The sequence below is a fragment of the Pseudorasbora parva genome, chromosome 2 (assembly GCF_024679245.1).
Source record: "Pseudorasbora parva isolate DD20220531a chromosome 2, ASM2467924v1, whole genome shotgun sequence".
Classification (NCBI taxonomy): Eukaryota; Metazoa; Chordata; class Actinopteri; order Cypriniformes; family Gobionidae; genus Pseudorasbora; species Pseudorasbora parva.
The window spans coordinates 17,216,210-17,239,092 of record NC_090173.1 but is presented as its reverse complement, the minus strand read 5'-3'; the positions used below and the strand labels follow the sequence as shown (position 1 = coordinate 17,239,092).

Here is a 22,883-nt window from a genome sequence, read left to right as displayed (position 1 = left end):
TGAATAAGCCATCTTTAAGTAAACTTCGAGTATCATTTGAGTATCTCAATGCCGGGCAGATTGTCCTGATTTTCGGTAATCAAAATATGTTCCCCCTAGTGTAGTCAGCATTTTTGGGCATCAAAGTCAAAGTCTACTGAGTGACCTATGGTGCTCAAAAAGGCTGCCTAGGTAGGACACATTCTACTTGCCCTACAGACTGATGGCCAAAAAGGCTGCATTTTAATTGGCTCAATAATAGTAAAAGGCTCAATAATCTTCCATACAGTCAAGCCCAAACATCCGGTGTATGAAACCAGCTTACTGGAATATAACACCATGATGCATAGTCTCATCTAGGTTAAGACTATGAAGACAAAAAAACATCTCTCACTAAGTTTGTACACAGCCATAGAGTTGTAAGTTAATTGGTGTCAGTCCAGTCATTTAAACCCGACGCCGGTCAAAACAAACCACTCTAAATGACACTTGATCATAACAACTGCAACTATGGTTCATGTATACTAAGACTTCTTCTGGTAATACAATAAACGTGTTTGTTTACAATCGATGTCGCTATTACTGGAGTTTCAGTTCAGCTAATGAGACTAGACTGACGGCTTTAGCTTAGCTTAGCATGCTATCGTAAACCTTCAGATCTAACGGCGTAACTGTGGCACGGAGGACAGATTTACCCGGATGAAAGAGCACCTACCTCAGCCTCTCCCTCCTCCAGACTCCGCAGGCTCCATACCACCAGCCCTTGGATCAGCAGGATTGTTAAACCGGTAGCGATTGCGAGTTTATACCGTCTAAGGAGCTTCTGTACACGGGTGCTCGCGACCATCTTTCCCCTGTGATTCGCAGACAGCAGCGAGTCATGTCAGCCGCGAGTCACGCTTATCTGGAGGGAGTCGACTCAGTGAATCACACAGTGAACCGGTCAAAGATATGTGGTTCAGAGTCTTTTAAAGGGATAGTTCACCTGAAAATGAAGAGCCCTACTCAACCACCCTCAAGTCATCCAAGGTGTATTATAGCATTCTTCTTTCAGATGAATACAATCAGAGCTAGATTAAAAAATACATATTAAAAAATGCCCTGGTTTTTCCAAGCTTTATAATGGCAGTGGACGGGTGTTTCTGTTTTGAAGTCCATGTGTTTATGTAAGAAAAATATACCTATTTAAAACTTTATTAACTGCATTCACAAGAGACTGGCGTTCCAGCGTATGACGTAGGGCGCAGGTGTAGAGTAATTTCTGGGGATGAACACAGAAGCGCAGACGATAGAGCAAAACAAAGCTTGGTTCTCGTGAGAACTATAGCATCCCGGAGCATCCTATGTCATCGACTGGAACGCAAGTCTCTCATGAACGGGGGGTACGTCAGTTAGTGGAAGTTAGAGATTACAGTTTTTAAAGTTTTAAACATGGTTATTTTTCTTACACAAATGCATCGCTTTGCTTCAGTTCTTTATCCATGGAGCCGTGTGGAGCATGTGAGGGATAGATGCATATTTATGTTCTTGACCCAAATGACCCAACAATTCACTGCCATTATAAAGCATTGAAGATCCAGGATATTTTTTTGCGTGTGCATATAACTCCGATTGTGTTTGTCTGAAAGAAGAAAGTCATATACATCTAGGATGACTTGAGGGTGAATAGCCTTAATCATGGGCTAATTTTCATTTTTGGATGAACTATCCCTTTAACCAAACGATTCTGATAAACTGAATCAGACTGATCTGAATCAATATTCAGAGAGATGCCATGTTGGCTGTGAAAATAATATATCCTAATTAAGTGTACGATTCACAAATTCATGACGATTGTTTATGAAAATGATTTAAAATATAGTTTTTTTTTTAAAATAAACATTTAATGCACAAATTCTTCAACTTCTGTCATCCTATTAGGCCTAATCAAATATTTAAGCATCAATCAACATGTAGTTATATTAAATAGTGGTTTCTTAAGAAATAATAAAAGCATTTGTATGAAAAAATATAGGCTAAATACTGCTAGCTCTAAAAACATGCAGAAACATGACTTTCTTATCTTCAAATGTACGTAATTTCCTTTTATTGTTGTCTGTAGTCTATATTTAACTAATACGAGCCTTGTTTAATACTTGGTTATTTCTATTCATCAATGCCTTTGAGGATGTATTTTTTCGTACTGTTTTGTTCTTGGTGTTCAATAAAATTACATTAAATTTATGCTAACGTTAGGTGGCGCTCTGTATAAGCACAAAGTCCTGCTTATCTCCAAGACAACCAGTAAACGTTCGAGGAATGTTTCGGCTTGAGCGATTTGAGCGAAACGGTGAGATTGAGTATGGCATAGAATTAATTATACATTTTTTAAAGATAACTTTTATTTATGTAGTTATATGATAATACATAAACAAATTCACAGCTTTATTTGTGTCTATTTCAAACGCTCCTCACACCGAAATGAACAAATCCTACTATGGTGAAGGCTCAGCTCATGAATATTAATTAGTCCTTGCAACCGTTGCTTAGCAACTTCCCTATCAGCGTCGATCAGCGTCCAGTCACGACCGTTGTTGGTATTCATGAGCCAAGCCTTCACCATAGTATGACCCTGTCCATTCACTGATGGCAACAATGTATCCGTCGCTTCGTGAGGACTAGGATGTGAGTCGTGACTGACGCTCAGTTCACTCAACTGAACTTCTCTGAGATGAAGCTGGGGAGAAAGAAAGAGGACTCTTCTGGTGACTTACTATGAGACAGTTTGGGTCGCTTTTTAGGAGAGTAGTATTCAGAGATGTCCAGCACTGCGTCCCCAACGGTCCCCTCCTTGAGCCTCTCGGCGGAACAGCGGACAATCGTCGTGGGTGCATGTGAGTCAAAATATCATCAGATGTTATATCCATATAAATATTGTATTTTCCAAATTTACATGTCTTAATTGGGCTATTATTATTTGTTTAAAAGTTGTAATATCTATTTTAAAGGTTGTTCTACTGTAGGCTTTCTGTATTACTGTAAAAAATAAACTAAGAATGTAATCTTCAGTAGTGTAATAAGATTACTGTACTAATTACTCTCTCTAAAAGTATTGCATTACTTATTAATCACTTTGTAAATCCCACATAAACCTCGACCATTTGAACAAAACAAGCATAGACATAAAAATTCGCTTTTAATTATTTGTAAATAAATAATATTCATATTATTGCATATTATTCTTGAACTGGCCAAAGTATTTAAAGAGAGAAGGTTACATTTAAACACACACACACACACACACACACACACATATATATATATATATATATATATATATATATATATATATATATATATATATATATATATATATATATACTCACTTAAAAATGTTGGGTTAAAAATAACCCAACACGTAACCCAACTGTGGGTTGGTATAGCACCTTCCCAACGTTGGGTTATTTCAAAGGCATAAGTTACTTACTTTCTTTATCGCCGTTAAGTTTCTAAATAGGTACACTAGAATAATGTTTTTACTTTATTACTGCTAGCGAGCTAACTGGGATAGCTATGGTTTATTTCCAATCTATCTCATTTTTCCAGAGAGCATTAACGGGATTTTTTAAAATAAAATTCAGTTTTCGACTATATTCAACGTTTCAGTACACAATACATAATGTTATAAGAGTTGTATTCATAAAAAAATGACATGTCTTACCTTTCATTTCATAATCAGGCTGCAGCAGCGTCTTCTGTTGGCAGTAGCTGGACAGTTTGCCGTTAAAATTTGAACCGTCACTGGGGAAACCGTATTTAACCCAACGGCCGGGTTATTACTAAAAATAACCCAACGATGTTAAAATAACCCAACGTTTTGCAAAATAACCCAACATATTGACCCAATATGTGTAACCCAACGGTTGGGTTAAAAAAATAACCCAACGTTTTTTAGTGTGTATATATATATATATATATATATAGATTACTTAGTAATTAATTACACCCAACACTGAGACACACACACACACACACACACAATTATATATTTTTTTATTAAGTATATAATGACACGGGTATTAGGCCTACACTGATATTACGACGTACACATTAAATATTTAATATGTCCTCATATATAAAATAGCTTTAAAAACATACCAAACTATGTTTTATTAAGAATGTAAAATTGCAGAATGTTTCCTGTGTGTGTGTGTGTGTGTGTGTGTGTGTGTGTGTGGATATATCACAAGTTCTTTACACACTTAATTATGCAGAATTTATACTTGCCAATATTGTAAAGACTCGTGCTTCATGCTTAAATGTTTTAAATTGCATAAACTGTGCCCGTCTTTAACCAATTAACCGAACTGTACATTTTAATAGATGAGATGACACTGACTAATGTTTGCGGCATGTTGTCTTTTTTCAGTCTGTTGTCTGGTGTTTTTCTTTATGATCGTGGTGCTGCTGTTGATCCTGTACCGGAAGGTTCCCCTCTGCTGCAAAATGAGGGTTTATCATGAATCTCGAGCTGACATGGTGAGTAGAATCTCATTTATCAAAGTTTTCATACCTTCTCATTTTCGGTTTTTATACGTGCCTCAGGTGTTGTTTAAGGCCTGGAAATGAATGCAGCCCATAGTTTGGTCCTGGGACAGTTCAACGGGAAATGTCCATATTGACACCTCTGGCTTTCTCTGAGCACAGTTTGAGACATTGCTGAGATTTCTCCTGAAACTTTAGAGGAGATTAGAGATATAAATGAGATTTCATTTGTGATTTTCCTTTCCATCAGGACATGAAACCAGCTGTTTAATGCAGGAGTTTAGGCAAACGAAACTACCAAATGTAGTTAAAGAGTTACAGCTGACCCAGTTTGATGTTTTTGTATTTTATTTTTGTGCTAATGAAGAATGTCTCTCACTGTTCAGTACACCGACACACAATCAGAGATTACATATTATCTCTAAACTTTCAAGAGCTTCACCATGTGCTTTGGCAAACACTGTGACACATTGTTAGCGTCAGCTGCGACGTTAACCAAAACAAGCTTAAGCAACGTAAGCAAGAAAGCTTCAAAAACTCAAAGATTTGAGAGTGAAGAGCACAATCTGTCCGGGTTCATGTGAGTCAGCGTGTAAACAAGCCGTTCTGTTAGTGAGGAGCACAAGAAAGCGTGACCGTTCCCTTGACTATCACGGTTACATGTGCCCTAGAAAAGTTACACTGTAATCAGATCTTAAACTGAGTGGAAGAAATAATACACTTATGTATAATGTTAATTGCAATAGTTGAACTTTAGAGTGTTTCTGACCCACTTAAGTACATCTTTATGTCATTTTATAATGATAGGCATATTGTCTTTGAAATATGGTTACAATTACTGCTGAATCGCAAGCATATATGGCAAACTGAAAAATATGTATGCAAGTCATGTATTTAAATATTTATTACATATTTCTAATGACGAAGTTGCAGTTTAGTACATTTCAAATATATTAACTTTCAATATTGGGGGTAACTCATTACTGAGTACTCTACTGTAATTCAGGACAGAGTTTCACTTTTGTGCTTTGGGGGCACATTGCGGTATAATTTATAAAATTATAAATAATAATAATAATTAAAGGGTTAGTTCACCCAAACATGAAATTGATGTCATTAATGACTCACCCTAATGTCGTTCCACACCCGTAAGACCTCCGTTCATCTTCAGAACACAGTTTAAGATATTTTAGATTTAGTCTGAGAGCGTATCTAAGTGTATGCACACTATACTGTCCATGTCCAGAAAGGACTACTTTCTGTCACATATGGACTACTTTAATGATGTTTTTATTCCCTTTCTGGACATGGACAGTATAGTGTGTATACACTTGCCTACGCTCTCTGACTAAATCTAAAATATCTTAAACTGTGTCTGAAGATGAACGGAGGTCTTACGGGTGTGGAACGACATTAGGGGGAGTCATTAATGACATCAATTTCATTTAAGGGTTGAACTAACCTTTTAAGGAATTGAATAATTAAAGAATTAAAAGTGATTTAAGGGAATTGTGATTCACATTAAAATTTCATTCAATTACAAACGAGTAGTTTGCATCACTAGATAGTCTATTTTTGTAAGTAGCTGAACATTTCTATCATAAAACAGTTGTATAAGACTTGCATCTACTTCCATCTTTCCACAAACTCTTGTTGTGTTGTGGCAGTATGCCCCGCCTTCTTTGATTTGATTGGCCATCTCGATCATTTTGACATTGACGGGACCACTAAGGTAGAGCAGCAAAAAAAAAAATCAGCCTAAACATTTAACTTTTAAAATGTTTTGCCATCCTATATATATATATATATATATATATATATATATATATATATATATATATATATATATATATATATATATATATATATATATATATATATATATATATATATATATATATATATATATATATATTCACAGTCATATACACCTAGGATGACTCGAGGAGGGTGAGTAAATCATGAAGTAATTTTGATTTCGATGTGAACTATCCCTTTAATTGTCTAAGTTGATTTGACAAAATATTAAAAAAGAAAAACATTTATTCATTTTTTTACAGTGTGAGATATTTTTCTAGCGGAGAGATTACTATGGTCTGAACAGAATAAAACATCTTAAAGTGTGTTCAACAGGTTTTGAAAGTTCAAAATTGAAGTAGCTGAAAATATTATTGAATTAGGCAAAAAAAGAAAAAAAAGGTGTAGTGACCTTCCATGTGGGCTGTGGAAGCTCAGCTCAAGTCAGAGCTGCTCTCCTGTAACGTCCTCAGGACGTGGGTCGTGAGAGCAGATGTTAGATTAGACAGAGAGAGTGCACCGTTTATCTGCTCTGCTCACACTTTGTGACTTTGCCTGAAGTCATACCTCATCCTCAGCTTTTCCTTTTCCTGTCCACTTTCTGCCCTAATCGCCCCCCCGGAGAGAACTTTAACCTTATCTTACTAACACATGGAAACTGCCTCCGCATCCCCCCCCCCCCCCCCCCAAAAAAAAGAGGAAATGCAAAACATGTCTGTTGAGTAAAACAGTGATAAAGACAGACATGAGGCACAGGTTTAATTAGTAAAAGGCACACCGTGTTCACTCATAGTAGTGACCACCATATTTAAACCCAATGTTTATTCCTGTATTTAAAATCAGTTCACTGAAATGACCTACTTTCTTACAAACCAATAACCTGGCAAAGCAAGAAGACCACACTGTAAAAAAAAAAAACCATGATCAATTAGGTATGGCAACATTTTTTACATAGCTTCCTTTTTTTTAATTTTTTTTTTTTTTACTTTTTTATATTATACAAGATTGAACTCATTTTTTTAAAAGTCAGTTCAATGTAATTTAATTTGAAATTACTTAAATACCAAGTTGATTGTAAAAAAATTTTTTAAAGGGACAGTTCTCCCAAAAATGAAAATGACCCCATGATTGACTCACCCTCAAGTCATTCTAGGTGTATATGACATGGTTCTTTCAGACGAACACATTCAGAGTTACATTAAAAAATATCCTGGCTCTTCCAAGCTTTATAATGGGAGTCAATGGCAGTCCAAAAGCTGAAGCCCAAAAAGTGAATCCATCCATTATAAAAGTGCTCCACACGACTCTGGGGGTTAATAAAGACCTTATGAAGTGAATCGATGGGTTTGTGTAAGAAACATAACCATATTTAACACTTTATAAAGTTAAACGTCTAGCTTCCAAAGTCATCAATGCACCAGTTACACTTTTTTGGGCTGCCATTCTCTTCCATTATAAACCTTAAATGAGCCAGGATGGCTTGAGGGCGATTAACTCATGTGATCATTTTCATTTTTGGGTGAACTATCCCTTTATGGCAGCAACCTTTTTTAGGTTTTTTTTAAAGTGCATGTTTACAAGATTTTAAGGTCTTTTGTCAGTTGTCATGTTTAGTGCACTGCAGTGAGGATGTTTTTTTAACTCGTAAGTTAAGCATCATCCTGATTTTTCCATTGGCTTTTGGATTGTAATTTGTAACCATCATGGGTTTATGATACTTGCACATTTTGTCCATCATGGTAATTTTCACAAATGAACATAATTGTCAGAAGCAAGACCATAACCACCATTGAGTCATTGACAAGTCCCCTCGAATATTTAGAAATGGCCAGATTATCCCCCCAATATTTGATATTGTTGACACTGCTCTGCTTTACTCCATTACACACCGCATAAGTCAGATGTTACATTTTTATGTTGGTTTGCCTCAGCGATCTAACAGCACTCGTCACTGTCAGAATGAGTGAGATGGCCAATCAAATCAAAGCAGGCGGGGCTTATTGTTAGCGCAAATTCCAACACTCATTTTAGTTATAGCTGTGAAAAAGTGCGTCGTAAGATGTAAGTAGATAAAAATGTAATATTTGACAACTGTTTTATGATAAAAAATGTTCAGCGACCAACAGTTAAATCAAGTGATGGAAATTACTTGACATTTATGAAATTTCACCATTTTGAATAAAAAACAAACAAACATTATTTATGTAAATCATTACTGAATTTGACGTGACAAGAAACGTTTTGCATTTTTACATGTTAGGCAGAAGAAAAGAGTAAATGTGTGCATATTAAAAATAAAAATTATTTACATTTCTGCATTTGGCAGACGATTTTATCCAAAGCGACTTACATAGCATTTTTAAGGTACACATTTTTTGTCAGTTCTTGCTTTCCCTGGGAATCGGACCCATGACATTGGCGTTGCTAAAGCCACGCTCTACTGGTTGAGCTACAGGAAAGCTCATTTAAAATATTATTCATAACTACAATAGAACTGAAACTTTTACAGGTCTTATTTCTTTATTTCCTTAAATCCCGTTTAATCCTTTAATAATTTAATTCCTTTAAATAAACCAATAAGATCCATCATAAGTAGACTTGTCCCTTACTGCTGATTGGCTCACTCGCTCTCCTCCCCAACATGAGTAAACTTGTCCCTTACTGCTGATTGGCTCACTCGCTCTCCTCCCCAACATGAATAAACTTGTCCCTTACTGCTGATTGGCTCACTCTCTCCTCCCTATTATGAGTGGACACGCCTCTTACTGCTGATTGGCTCACTCTCTCTCCCTCCCATTATGAGTGGACACGCCTCTTACTGCTGATTGGCTCACTCCTCCCTATTATGAGCGGACACGCTTCTTACTGCTGATTGGCTCACTCTCTCTCCTTCCCATTATGAGTGGACACGCCTCTTACTGCTTATTGACTCACTCTCTCTCCTCCCCATCATGAGTGGACACGCCTCTTACTGCTGATTGACTCACTCTCTCTCCTCTCCATTTTGAGTGGACACGCCTCTTACTGCTTATTGACTCACTCTCTCTCCTCCCCATCATGAGTGGACACGCCTCTTACTGCTTATTGACTCACTCTCTCTCCTCCCCATCATGAGTGGACACGCCTCTTACTGCTGATTGGCTCACTCTCTCTCCTCCCCAACATGAGTAGACTTCTCCCTTACTGCTGATTGGCTCACTCGCTCCTGCCTATCATGAGTGGACACGCCTCTTACTGCTGATTGGCTCACTCTCTCCACCCCATCATGAGTGGACACGCCTCTTACTGCTGATTGACTCACTCTCTCTCCTCCCCATCATGAGTGGACACGCCTCTTACTGCTTATTGACTCACTCTCTCTCCTCCCCATCATGAGTGGACACGCCTCTTACTGCTTATTGACTCACTCTCTCTCCTCCCCATCATGAGTGGACACGCCTCTTACTGCTGATTGGCTCACTCTCTCTCCTCCCCACTTTGACTGGACACGCCTCTTACTGCTGATTGGCTCACTCTCTCTCCTCCCCACTTTGAGTGGACACGCCTCTTACTGCTCTTTGGCTCACTCTCTCTCCTCCCCATTATGAGTGGACACACCTCTTACTGCTGATTGGCTCACTCTCTCTCCTCCCCATCATGAGTGGACACACCTCTTACTGCTGATTGGCTAAAAGTGTGTTTTGGTGCTCAGTCAACATTGTTTCTCAGAAATCGCTTACTGCACCTTTTAGCAAAATAATGCAACCATGGAGAATATGGGAAATATAATGCGTTGTTTTTTTTTACATTTAAGCATGAAAACTTATTATAGCCTGAAAACAATATCAAAACTTTGAAAATATGTATAATATGCCATTTTTATTTAAATACATTTTAACAACTAGTGGCATACTGTGACTTGTCAGTTTTTAGTAAATTGCTGTCTATAGATTTGTTAATGCGCTTTAAAGTCGCAAGGAAACAGAAGTCAGCTCTTTTTTTCCTTTTTTTTTCTAATATTGTGAAGTACATCAGAGTGAAATGTATCACTGAAAAAGGAAAAAGGGGCGGGACTTGAATCAATCCACTGGATTGAAAGAAAGGGGTGGAGTTTACATGGACAAAATTATTATGTTATTATTATATAAGTCAATTATAATGTTTTCCTTGGGGATAATTATCCACTATTGTGGATGAAACAATCCCAAACTTACATCAATGAAGAAGAAATCTGTCTTTAACATGGTAAATCTCTAACGTTGCGTGTCTTTTCTTAAAATGTGTGACTTGCATGGGACAAAGCCTGCTGAAAAATCCAGCATAAGGTACTGTATGTTTGCATACGGTGGACCAGCTATGAATATGCTGGTAGATCAGCATAAAATATCCTGGACCAACATTCATTCATGCTGAAGTTGTTAACAGGAAGGTACTAAACTACTACTACTAACTACTGCAAAACAGCCCAATGCAAGTGAAACTCTATCATCATCTCTCTAATAGAAACTTGACTCATTTTGAGACATATATGTCCTCTTATTGAGGCGTTTGATCGTTAGGTTCAGTGTTTTGGTGGGAGGATCACAGCAGACAAAGGTTTTTACTTTAGGTCAGGCACTGAAAAAGGCACACCGCTGAAGAGGTCCTCCCCCGACTTCAGGACTGATTTTACACGCTTTTGCTTTTTCACACTGCCTGAATCAGAGGAGCAAACAAAAGAACGTCTCTCTTATTGGGGGGGGGGACTCGAAAAAACCAGCGAGGGAAGGTGACCTCTGACCTCACATTTACTAAACGTGTCTCCTGGAGTCCCGAATGAGAAGGGTGATGGGAAAGGTCAAAATACGTCACCGTGAGTGATGTCAGAGCTGTCAGGAGTCCAAGACATCAGCAGTGTCTCAGATTAGGGCCCAGTTTCTATTAGGGGACGGTATTTGCCTACTGAAATTTGATTGACAGGCCTTTTTTTTTGTACCTTTAAGAGGGAACTTTTTACAAACAATATAAACACAAAGTATACTTACTGAATTTAATGTTTTCAGACACTTAAAATCATGTTAATTGCAATTAAATGAAAATGTATTATAGTTTACATTTACATTAAATGCAATTAGTTGAATTTTAAGTGTGTTTTTGACCTCTTAAGCAGGACTTGTAAGTCATTTCATAATTTCTTCTTTTATCTTTGAAATACAAATATATTAACTTTAAATGTAATATTGAATAACATACTTGAGTTAAAAATATGAGGACTTTAGTATGTTAGTCAACACATCAAAGTAATTATTCAAATGTGATTTAAAAGCTAAACTTTTAGTTTGACAGTATTAGAAAATACACTTTATGGTACAGTCTGCCATTTATTATTGCACCATTTTATTCTTATATTTTGTGACTAAAATTTACAAGAAATTATATTTTACATATGATTTCCTATTTTTAAAACATTTTTGCCATTGTTACATTATTTGATTGGTAAAGTATTTATGGAAGAATTTGTTGTAGTGCCTTTAAAAATGTATTTTAGAATGGGATTACAGAATTTTATGAAATTATAATAATATAATGACTGGAATAACTCAAAATTAAACTGTCCACTCAGTAATGGTAGAAATCTGTCACCCAACGTGTTTTATTTTTGTTTTGTTTTTAAATAAAGGTTAAAAAGGTTTAAAAAGGTCTTAAAAAGGTTTCATTCTCTTCGTCATAAATTTAATATCTTATTTTTTCTTAAAATGTTTGCCGTGAAATTCTCCCAGAAATTAAATTATGTAAATAACTGATAATAATGTAAAAAAAAAAAAAAAAAAGTGTTGCTTTTCATTGTATTTTACCTCAAACCCTGGTTAATTTCGGACCCTTCTCCGAACATTTGGGACAACTAGTACACTAATGACTGACTTGTCCGGGTGACATATGGGCCTGTAAAACGAAGTGCGCTCGTTTAATAGTACCTGCCACAGAAACAAGGGTGCAAAACAGAGGCAGGCCTTTAAAACGCCACTGCGGGGATTGTTACTCAGCACCCTGATGACGCAGTAAGACACTGTATTGTCCCGGGACACAAAGGCTCTTTTTAGGTGTGGGGTAATCACTGAGTGTCCGGCTGGGCTGGAGGAATTCCTCTGCCTCACGCAGGGCCCGCCTGCCTAATCTAGCGTTGGATGGGAGGGGAGGGAGCCATGGAGGAAGTTGCTTGGTGGTCTTCTCTTTAGCGGCGTAATTTACGACCATCCAGAGGCCTGGATTTAACATTGCAGAAGTAGGAAGAGGAGGAGAGACATTACGAAGGACAAAGACGGGGGTGTGAGACTTTAAATTAAGATTGGTGATAGTTTGACTTGGTGGTTGAGCTCCGGAAAGGAAGATGAAACTAAAACTATTATTCAGTATTGATAATAAATATAAGCATCAAATCATTATATGAGAGTGATTTCTGAAGGATCATGTGACACTGAAGACTGAAATAATGATGGTGAATGTTCAGCTTTCATTACAGGAATACATAACATTTGACAGTATATTCAAGTAAAAAACGTTAAAAGAAGTTTTAAATTGTAATGGTATCTCAGAGTATTACTATTTTTACTGTATTTTTGATTCAGATAAATGCAGTCTTGGTGAGCAGAAGAGACTTATTTCAAAAACATTTAAAAAAAATCGTACTCACACTTTTGAACGCTAGTTTTCAGAAATGTCATACACTGTAAAAAAAGTAAATATTTTTTTTAATTTTTTTTTACTGTACAATATTGTAAAACAGCAATAACAGCTGTTAATAGATTAATTAAGTCCCATATTATATACAGAGGTAAACTGTAAAGGATTTAACCGGACATTTTTGGTAATTTTTACTTAAGTAAAATACTTTTCAATGCAAGGTTTTTAGATATAAAAATAGCAAATCAAGTTTTAATTAACAGTGGAAAAAACGATAAAGGATACAACCGGGCATATGTAATCAGTAAAATACTGTTTAATGCAAAACATTTTGAAGTAAAAACAGCTAATCACTGGCACGACATGCTCAAAACCCGTCTTCGGCGCAATAATTCCGATCTTTCATGTATTCATACTCTTGTGTAATTGACGCCCCATCCTAAATAAATCTGTCTCTTCCGTGATACCCTGAAATTTTGAATAATCCGATCTAATATGATTTCTGACCTGTAAGGTTGCCAGAATAATAATCATACACGGTGTGTTAATAGGCCAGAGGAGAACTGGCACCCCGACTGAGTCTGGTTTCTCCCAAGGTTTATTTTTCTCCATCACGCCCTGATGGAGTTTTGGTTCCTTGCCACTGTCGCCTTTGGCTTGGCTTGCTCAGTTGGGGACACTAAAAATATGATTAAAGTTATTCAACTTATTATACAAATAAAATATATGAATTAGGTCTTATTTAATTCTATAAACTATAATACTGATCTGCCAACATTGATGCTATATGATAAATTAAAATAAGCTGATAACATCACTGTTTTCTCCAGTACGACTGTACAGCCAAATCTAATTTTGTCGCAATATTATCCTGTTTGACACTGTGAAGCTGCTTTGACACAATCGTGATTGTAAAAGCGCTATATAAATAAAGTTGATTGATTGATTGATAATCAAATTATAATTTACAGTGGAAAAACGGTAAAGGATCTAACCAGACATTTCATGTAATTTTTACAGTAAAATACTTTTTTATGCACAATTTTCAGAAGTAAAAAAAAGCTAATTGAATTATAATTTACAGTGGAAAAACAGTAAAGGATCTAACCAGACATTACATTTAATATTTACAGTAAAATACTTTTAAATGTACAAACTGTAAAATTCCTAGAATTCCCTCTGGGACACTTCAATTTATTTATGTTTCTTAATGGTTTTTGTTATCAGTTATGCACATTTAGGTCTAATGTTAAATCTTCTGTTGTTTAATGAATGTTTATTTGCGTAAATGACTGTATGAACTTCTTCATGTCCTCTTTTACCACCTGCATTATTATGATGGTTGTCAGGATATGTTAAAAGTACAAAAGAGATTTTAGTAGCAGTGTGCATTGTTGGATTTCCGATTTAAATTGGAATGTTCTTGTTTATAAATATGTTCAAATTTTACTGCATTTTCGCAGTATTATTCGGACAACCACAGTGACCAGGATTTTTAAAGTTGACAGGATTATATTTTTTTACAGTGTATTAACAGAGGCTTGTGATTTCTTGTTGAACAGGAAGCTCCTCCTCAGTACTACAACAGCAGACAGACTCTAGTCGCTTCATCTGATGTTGAGCAAATGCACGACACGGGTCATGATAATATCAGTGCACAGGTAAGCACTATGAAAGATCCCGCATCATCTATCATTTACTCACCGTCAGGTCTTTACAAACCTGTATGAACAAAAGGCACCAAAATACTTTTCCTGAATGGAAAGATACTCACTTTTGATTCGATGTATTGTCTTGTGCAGAAGAAAGAAATTCATACAGGTTTGGAGCAACATTAGGGTGAAAGAAATTAACTTGATACGTCCCATAACATCAGTTTATATTTTGTTTGTGATTGTGTCTGTCAGTCGGGCTCTTTGTTCCTCATCGGTGTGCCCAGCAGCTACTACCTGTCCTCACTGGAGCCTCCTCTTCCTCGCCTGCCCTCGTACGAGAGTGTGCGCAAGAAAGACAGACAGCGGCAGATCCACATGATGATAGCCGACCGCTTCGGCCTCAGCGGACCTATTGTGACGGAGGTGACTCTTTTAGCCATAGTGATCACATTCAGTGTTGGTACAAGTAACCTAAGCAAAGTAATTGGATGACTTTTTTCAGGTAACTAGTAAAGTAGTGCATTACTTTTAAATAAACAATAAACTACTTATTTTAAAAGTAAGTAATGCAAGTTACTTTACTTTCCCATGTATTGTATCTGCTGTACAGGCATGAATGTGCATTTCCTTCAGCCTGAGGCGTATTCATTTCACTGTTTCCATCACTCTGTTTTTATGCGCATTTTGAAGTATCGTATCAGAAACGAGTGATGGAAACGGCACATTTTTTTGGGGGAGGGGAATCCCTTAATTGGCAAAAAAAGCTTTTATGCTCGCTTATGGTTTTTGACTTGTGCATCAAAGAGCTAAAGTGAATAATGGGAGATGGAAATGCATTTGCTGAATAAATTCTGACGAAGCGAACATTAAACCCATGTGACTAATTGGCTGTTTCCGATGATGGTGTTTTATTCACTGTTGGTTACTAGGTTACCAGTACTACCATCAACCAAACAACTTGATGGAAACGCACCTAATTGTTTTTGCGAACTTTGAAAATATTTGCTTCAACATTTGGACGGAAACCCAGCTACTTTTGTTGTGAAAGGGCATTTACATTTGCCCAAAACAGAACTTTTTTTGTTATTAAACGATAAGCAAGCCTAGCCCAGGTGAGGAAAAGTAGCGCAAAAGTAATGTAACGCATAACTTTCCATGAAAAGTAACAACATGATTTAATTAGTAAAACAATATTGTACAATTGAAAGTAACTTTCCCTGAAAAATTTGCCATTTTACTGTTCTCAAAATAAAAAGCAAAGCATTTTTATTTAAATGTAATGACAGCAAAAGTAAAGTTTTTATGAATGGCTAGATAGAAACAAACCCATAATCATAAAATTGTTAAAGATATATCAGTTTAATAAGTGATGGACAATTTCGAAACACTGCTTCATGGAGCTTTGAAACCTTTATGAAGCTCTTGTTTCGAATCAGCGTGCCACGTGATTTCAGTAAACGAATCTTCGTTACGTCATAACGTTTTCAAAACGTTTCGAAATTTCGATGGTTCCCCTCTGGGGGGCGATGAACTCTGTGAACCCATGAATCAAGCAGATTCACAATTGAACAACTGTCTATGGTTTTTACCTGATCTCTGATCTGTTTTATACATCATGTGTAGATGTTTTAATGAGACAGTATGAATTATAGTAGATAATAATCTCTTATTGGCCTGTTTAGCTGAGCCACCCATGGAAAAAACAAAGCAAGCCCTAAAAACTGATAAAAGAACACATTATACAGACACTTGATATGCACTCGCGGCCATCTGTTCGTCCGTGGGCGTGCTGTTTTGAGGAACTAAAAATGACTGCACCATTGACCAACAAAAACCTGGCCTGAAGTCAATAGTGCAGTATTTTAGTGTTATTTAAAGGGTGTGTTAGTAATATGCGCCTATAGGCGGGTGCACAACGCTGATACACTCTGATTATTACACACACAGGGACGCGCAGCGGCACACCAACATCTGTAAATATTAAAAATAAAAGGATTCCTCTCTGGAGAGTCTTACTGCTCTAAGATCCCTCCATGTAAATATAGAATCTGCCATGGTGCGAGCGCAACTGGCTTTTAAAGGGAAAGGGAGAGGTACAACCCTCTTGGACCATGCGCCTGGACCATTTTTTCCATCTTTAAACTAGCAAAAGTGGATTTGGACACGCCCTAAGTGCACCTTCACACCAAAAACTCAGATTGTTAAAATAGGGCTTTATGTTTATAATGTGAATGATCTTTTAATTCGAATGACCCTTAATGTTATGCTCCGTAACGTGATCGTGTATCTGAGAAATGGCCATTCACTGCCGCGCATACAGGCCCAGTATCCCTCACCTGCGCATGACGCGTGCATGCTTTCAGCATTTCAAGGCCTTTTGATATTGACTTTGTGCAAGGAAATGCATGAGTACACACACTAATGGGAAATAATGGACGTCAAACACAATAAAAGCGGGCGGTCTTGAAAGGTAAACATTGGCAGAGAGTACGGCTCATTGTCCGTCTGTCCTCTCGTTCGCTCAGTGGGTGGATCGTTCACTCACGGGGGGCGTCTCTCACCTATTAACCAGATTACTGGGCTAAGTGAGCTTGTTCTCCATCTAAAGGCCGCCGTATTGTCTGTCCTATAATAGCTCTGTTTTTAGGAGGCTGAAGGGAAGGCTCGAAGCTCAAAGATTAAACATGATAAAGAGATAGTGAAAGAGAGACAGATAAAACGTCTGTAACATCGCCAGCTGAATTTGTTTAAATACATGTTGAATACTGTCTTATGAATTATCATAGGGCAAAGGTCTTTATCTTTTGGGAATGTACTGACCTGCTAATGTTGAATAATAATAATAATCTAAATTATTATCCAAAAGTTGGGTTCCATAAGTAATTACTCCATTGGGAAATTATTAATTGATTCCAATAAACCTTTAAAGACAGCGCTACTGTGAGCTACGAGGTTGACAGCTGATGATAGTTGCTTCTGTTGAAGCCGTCAGCCTTTTAAAGTCATGAATTCCATTAATCCATGTTAATCCACACAACAAAATTGCCTTTTAGTCAGGAAAAGTCTGGAAACTTTTTTTTTTTTTTTTGGTGGCCCTGAAGCAAAATTCCTGACCGTGCAGATTACAATCAAAAATGATAAAATTTATACCGGTAAAAAAGTATATATATATATATATATATATATATATATATATATATATATATATACTAAATATTTTTTGTTTTCTTGACAAGAAGTTTTATGTTCAAAAGATTACCTACTACTCATTTCACGAACAAACTTTTTGAAATTGACTTTAACTGAAGCAAATTAGTTGAACTAACTTAAAAAGTTGATTGTAATAAGTTGCCTTATTCTTTTTAGGTTAGCTCAACTATTTATTTTTGTACAATATATTCTTGCAGAATTTGAGTGATTATTAAAGCTTTATTAGTTAACTTATCGTTCATTGTGTTCATTGTTCAACAGGCCTGAAGTCTATGATATTTTATTTCTGGTCTTTAAATTTCGTGATTTCTTAATCCTGAACGTATTTGGTTTGGTAACACTTTTGGTTAAACACTAAACAAAATGTGTGACATAAGCAGAGTCGCTTTTGAATACGTGATTCACCGTCATTTATCTTGTGTGTTGAAGTCGAGCTCTATCTCTGTTTTTACCACAGCCGCCTCCCACGTACGAGGAAAGCATTCGTCAGTCCGTCCAGTCCATTGACGTCCCGTTTGACATCCTGGCCCTCGAGGAGTGTCCGGTTACAGTCCCCGAGCCTGGCACAGATTTACCTGCTTATGAAGCTCTACCTCGCATCACAGACTCACAAGATCCCAATGACGCGGTTAATTAAAGCACACTCACGCAAAGGGAAGAATGCAGTCCATCCTGAGCAGCTGTTGAGCTGTCGATGCCCTGACAGCTGATCGCTCACCCTGAGGACCAGGCTGTAGCAGACAATGTGTGTGTGGATCCGCTGTGCTGGCAGAACACACCACAATATGATAAGACTTGACCTATGCAAAAACTTGCACTAGCACACGACCAGAGGAGAAAGATAATGCATCACTACTGGGAAAAGAGGAGAGGAGAACAAGAATATGCAAGAATTCTGTTAAAAACAGCATCAAACTGCTGCTATAGAATTATACTGACATTTCCGTTACTTCTCCAAGCCTACAAATTTAAAAGCTGCATGACATTTCATGATATTACTAATTGATACTTACTATATACACTGTATTGCCAAAAGTTTTGGGATGCCTCCCTTTACATGCAAATTAACTTTAATGCCATCCCATTCTTAATCCGTAGGGTTTAGCTGCTCTAACAGCTTCAACTCTTCTGGGAAGGCTTTCCACAAGGTTTAGGAGTGTGTTTATGGGAATGTTTGACCATTCTTCTAGAAGTACATTTGTGAGGTCAGGCACTGTTGTTGGACGAGAAGGCCTGGCTCTCAGTCTCTGCTCTAATTCATCCCAAAGGTGTTCTGTCAGGTTGAGGTCAGGACTCTCTGCAGGCCAGTCAAGTTCCTCCACACCAAACTCGCTCATCCATGTCTTTATGGACCTTACTTTGTGTACTGGAGCACAGTCATGTTGGAACCATCCCCAAACTGTTCCCACAAAGTTGGGGGCATGAAATTGTCCAAAATGTCTTGGTATGCTGAAGCATTAAGAGTTCCTATCACTGGAACTAAGGGGCCAAGCCCAACCGCTGAAAAACACCCCAATACCATAATCCACCCTCCACCAAACTTTGTGGAAACCCATTCCATGAAGCTCTCTACACACTGTTGTTGAGCTAATCTGAAGGCCACAAAAAGTTTAGAGGTCTGTATCTATTGACTCTGCAGAATAATAATAATAATAATTCATTACATTTATATAGCGCTTTTCTAGACACCCAAAGCGCTTTACATATAGAATGGGGGAATCTCCTCAGCCACCACCAATATGCAGCACCCACCTGGATGATGCGACGGCAGCCATTTTGCACCAGAACGCCCACCGCACACCAGCTGATTGGTGGAGAGGAGACCGAGTGATGAAGCCAATCAGGATAGGGGGATTATTAGGAGGCCATGATGGACAGAGGCCAATGGGCAAATTTGGCCAGGATGCCGGGGTTACACCCCTACTCTTTATCGAAGGACATCCTGGGATTTTTAACGACCACAGAGAGTCGGGACCTCGGTTTAACGTCTCATCCGAAAGACGGTGCTCTTTGACAGTATAGTGTCCCCATCACTATACTGGGGTGTTAGGACCCACACAGACCACAGGGTGAGCGCCCCCTGCTGGCCTCTAACACCTCTACCAGCAGCAACCTGGTTTTTCCATTTGGTCTCCCATCCAGGTACTGACCAGGCTCAGCCCTGCTTAGCTTCAGTGGGAAGCCAGTCTTGGGCTACAGGGTGATATGGCTGCAGAAAGTTGGTGAATTCTGTGATTTTACATGGCCTACCACTTTGTGGCTGAGTTGCTGTTGTTCCCATTTGCTTCCACTTTGTTAAAATGCTGTTACATACTGTTACATTTCTATAGTAACAGTTGACAGTGGGATATTTAGTAGTGAGGAAATTTCACGAATGGACTTATTGCACAGGTGGCAACCAATCACGGTACCACGCTTGAATTTACTGAGCTCCTGAGAGCGACCCATTCTTTCACAAATGTTTGTAGAAGCGTCTGCATGCCTAGGTGCTTGATTCTGTGGCCATGGAAGTGATTGAGGAGCACCTGAATTTAATTATGGAGGGGTGTCCCAATACTTTTGGCAATATAGTGTGTGTGTGTGTGTGTGTGTGTGTGTGTGTGTGTGTGTGTGTGTGTGTGTGTGTGTGTGTGTGTGTGTGTGTGTGTGTGTGTGTGTGTGTGTGTGTGTGTGTGTGTGTGTGTGTGTGTGTGTGTGTGTGTGTGAAGGGAAGAATGTTATTTAATTCTAAAAACAATGAAAACAAAGGTCTTCGTTTGGAATAACTTCCATTTATGTATTGCTCCCAATAACACTATAGTTGCATTTATTAAGAAAGCAAATAAAGTCTATTTTCATGTTTAATTTTTCACAGAGGTGGCCGGTTCATCTCATACCAAAGCAGCAACTGATGCACTGTACTGAACGCTTATTCTTAAAAAGGGACAATTGAAGCCATATTTTGGATATTACAGGGAAGATGACTTGTTTTTGCAAATCTTTTATTATCGTTTCGTCATATGTAATCATTATGTGCTTTTGTATGAGAGTTGTATTCTTAGCTTCTTTATGTAGATCAGATTTTATCATTATTTTAGGCAGAGAGAATGGAAATTAGTTATTCCATTTTAACCATAATTTTTACCTTTGTAAATATATTCATTGTCCAACCAAATGATGCCTTGTTGAATCTCTCTTTTTGAATTACCGTTTATGAATGTGTCTATTTTTTTCACTGTGAATAAAGATGTCAAATATAGAGAAAAGGTAGTTTGTAAAAGTATTACAAGACTTCGAACTGTTTTTTTAATATGCTGAGTGGGTCACATTAAGGGTGTGTTAGTAATATGTGCCTATAGGCGGGTGCACAACAGGTGTACACTCTGATTATTAAACACACACAGGGACGCGCAGCAGCACACAGACATTTTTAAATAAAAAAATTAAAAGGATTACTATTACTATAGATTATTATTGTGTACATAAAGATAAAAATGCCATTATATGTCATAATGGATAGTCTTTACATGTATCAGAATCAGTGTTGGGTGATTTCATGTTTCCCATGGACATGTAAAGTAAGGGATTACTCTAATTTTTTCTGTAATTTAATTACAGTTACTTGCTCCTGATGTGATTGAACTAAATACTAAATATAATTATGCATAATTCAATAGTGGACTTCGCATCAACATTTAAAGTCTAACTTAAAATGCATGTTTTATGTTTCCTTCTCACATTTGCAATACTTTGGTCAGTTAATAAAAGTAATTTATGTAGTTTTATTTTATGTTTTTGAATGAATCAAAAGAGAGTTTCATGTCTAACCTTGAATTGATTAACTCGAGGTTGATATAGGATTTAGAATTAAAAAGTAATTAGTAATTAAATACTTTATGGAGAGAGTAATTTGTACACTAATCTAATCACACTATTGAAGATATAATTAGTAACTAGTAATTAATTACTTTTTTAGAGTAACTTACCCAACACTAATCAGAATTACTTATTTGCCGTAATGACAAATGAAATTGACAAATGATTTGACCAATTTGGCAATACCCACATGTATTTAACTGACTCATCCGGTTGAGGGTGTCTATATTCTGCCATGTAAATAACGATGGTGCAAGCACAACTGGCTTTTAAACGGGACTCTGATTGGTTTATTGCATGTTATGCCCAAAACATAGCCATGATTCATTAAGAGACTAGGGACAGCCCTTTTAGACCATGTGTCTGGAGTGCTGACCATTTTTCCCATTGTTAAACTACTAAAAGTGGATTCGGACACGGCCTAAGAGCACCTGCACTGTGTGCTTCAGACCATGCGCTCAGATCGTTAAAATAGGGCCCCATAAGTTTTACATATTTAGTTGAAAATGGCGTAAACTTCCCCCTCAAGTTATTCTTTTCTCCCTTTACTGTAAATATGTTACTGAGACTCAGACCATAGGAGTTCACACATTTGCATTCACAAACAAAATTCAAATGACTTCAATTCAAGGTGTTTCATGTAACAACACTGAGGTCACAGGTGTCCTCATTTTCCTCTCGACGTACATTTGCATCTTTCAAAACTTAGTGGCAAATATTTTCTTTAAAGCAGAAGATTTAAGAAATGGGGATGGAGCGCTTGTGCTACACTGTGAATATAGTAAAAGGCACAATGTGCAGCAACAGGGCTGTGTTTGAGATCACCCCCTATACCCTTAAACAGGCACAGCCATGGCAGAAGCTTTATTTTTTTGTGCTCAGTGACACATTTGTGTGCTGATTTTGATGTTTGTTTTTGTCCTGATGGAAGATCCAGCCACGGCCCATTGTAAGATTTGTAGCAGAAGTTGTCAGGTTTTGATATTTTATCTGCTGGTATTTGCTAGAATCCATGACACCATGAATCTGAACAAGATGTCCAGGACTTCCAGCAAAAAAAACAGACCCAAAACATTAAAGATCCAGCTGTTTTTAACCGTGGACATGGAGGACTTTTTATCCCGGTTTCCCCCGAACACATCTGGTGGGTTTGCAGCCAAAAAGCTCTTTTTTTTCAGTTTCATCTGAGCACAGAACCAGGTCCAGTTTGAAGTTTCAGACGCG

At 37.4% G+C, this 22,883-nt stretch overlaps 2 protein-coding genes across 3 annotated transcripts in view; one reads left to right on the top strand and one right to left on the bottom strand.

Annotated features, from left to right (window-relative positions):
• Window positions 1-882, bottom strand: part of xylt2 (xylosyltransferase II) — a 35,557-nt gene extending 34,675 nt beyond the window's left edge. The window contains exon 1 of one of the 2 annotated variants that reach the window (XM_067457508.1): window positions 695-882. In XM_067457508.1, the coding sequence (XP_067313609.1) occupies window positions 695-826 (132 nt within the window). In that variant the 5' untranslated portion in view covers window positions 827-882. The remainder of the gene's footprint in view (window positions 1-694) is intronic. The other variant, XM_067457501.1, reaches the window with a different exon arrangement.
• A 1,734-nt stretch (window positions 883-2,616) lies between these two features.
• Window positions 2,617-21,191, top strand: LOC137051067 (uncharacterized). Its single transcript, XM_067428793.1, has 5 exons — window positions 2,617-2,852; window positions 4,388-4,497; window positions 14,502-14,600; window positions 14,847-15,017; window positions 18,262-21,191. The coding sequence occupies exons 1-5, from the start codon at window positions 2,777-2,779 to the stop codon at window positions 18,439-18,441; spliced, it is 636 nt and encodes a 211-aa protein (XP_067284894.1). The 5' UTR covers window positions 2,617-2,776; the 3' UTR covers window positions 18,442-21,191.
• The last annotated feature ends 1,692 nt before the right edge of the window (window positions 21,192-22,883 follow it).

Bases quoted from the DNA above. Each gene is read 5' to 3' on its own strand.
- LOC137051067 (XM_067428793.1), top strand. From the start codon at position 2,777: ATGTCCAGCACTGCGTCCCCAACGGTCCCCTCCTTGAGCCTCTCGGCG. The intron at 2,853-4,387 runs GTGAGTCAAAAT...GTCTTTTTTCAG, and splicing joins GACAATCGTCGTGGGTGCAT to TCTGTTGTCTGGTGTTTTTC. The intron at 4,498-14,501 runs GTGAGTAGAATC...CTTGTTGAACAG, and splicing joins ATGAATCTCGAGCTGACATG to GAAGCTCCTCCTCAGTACTA.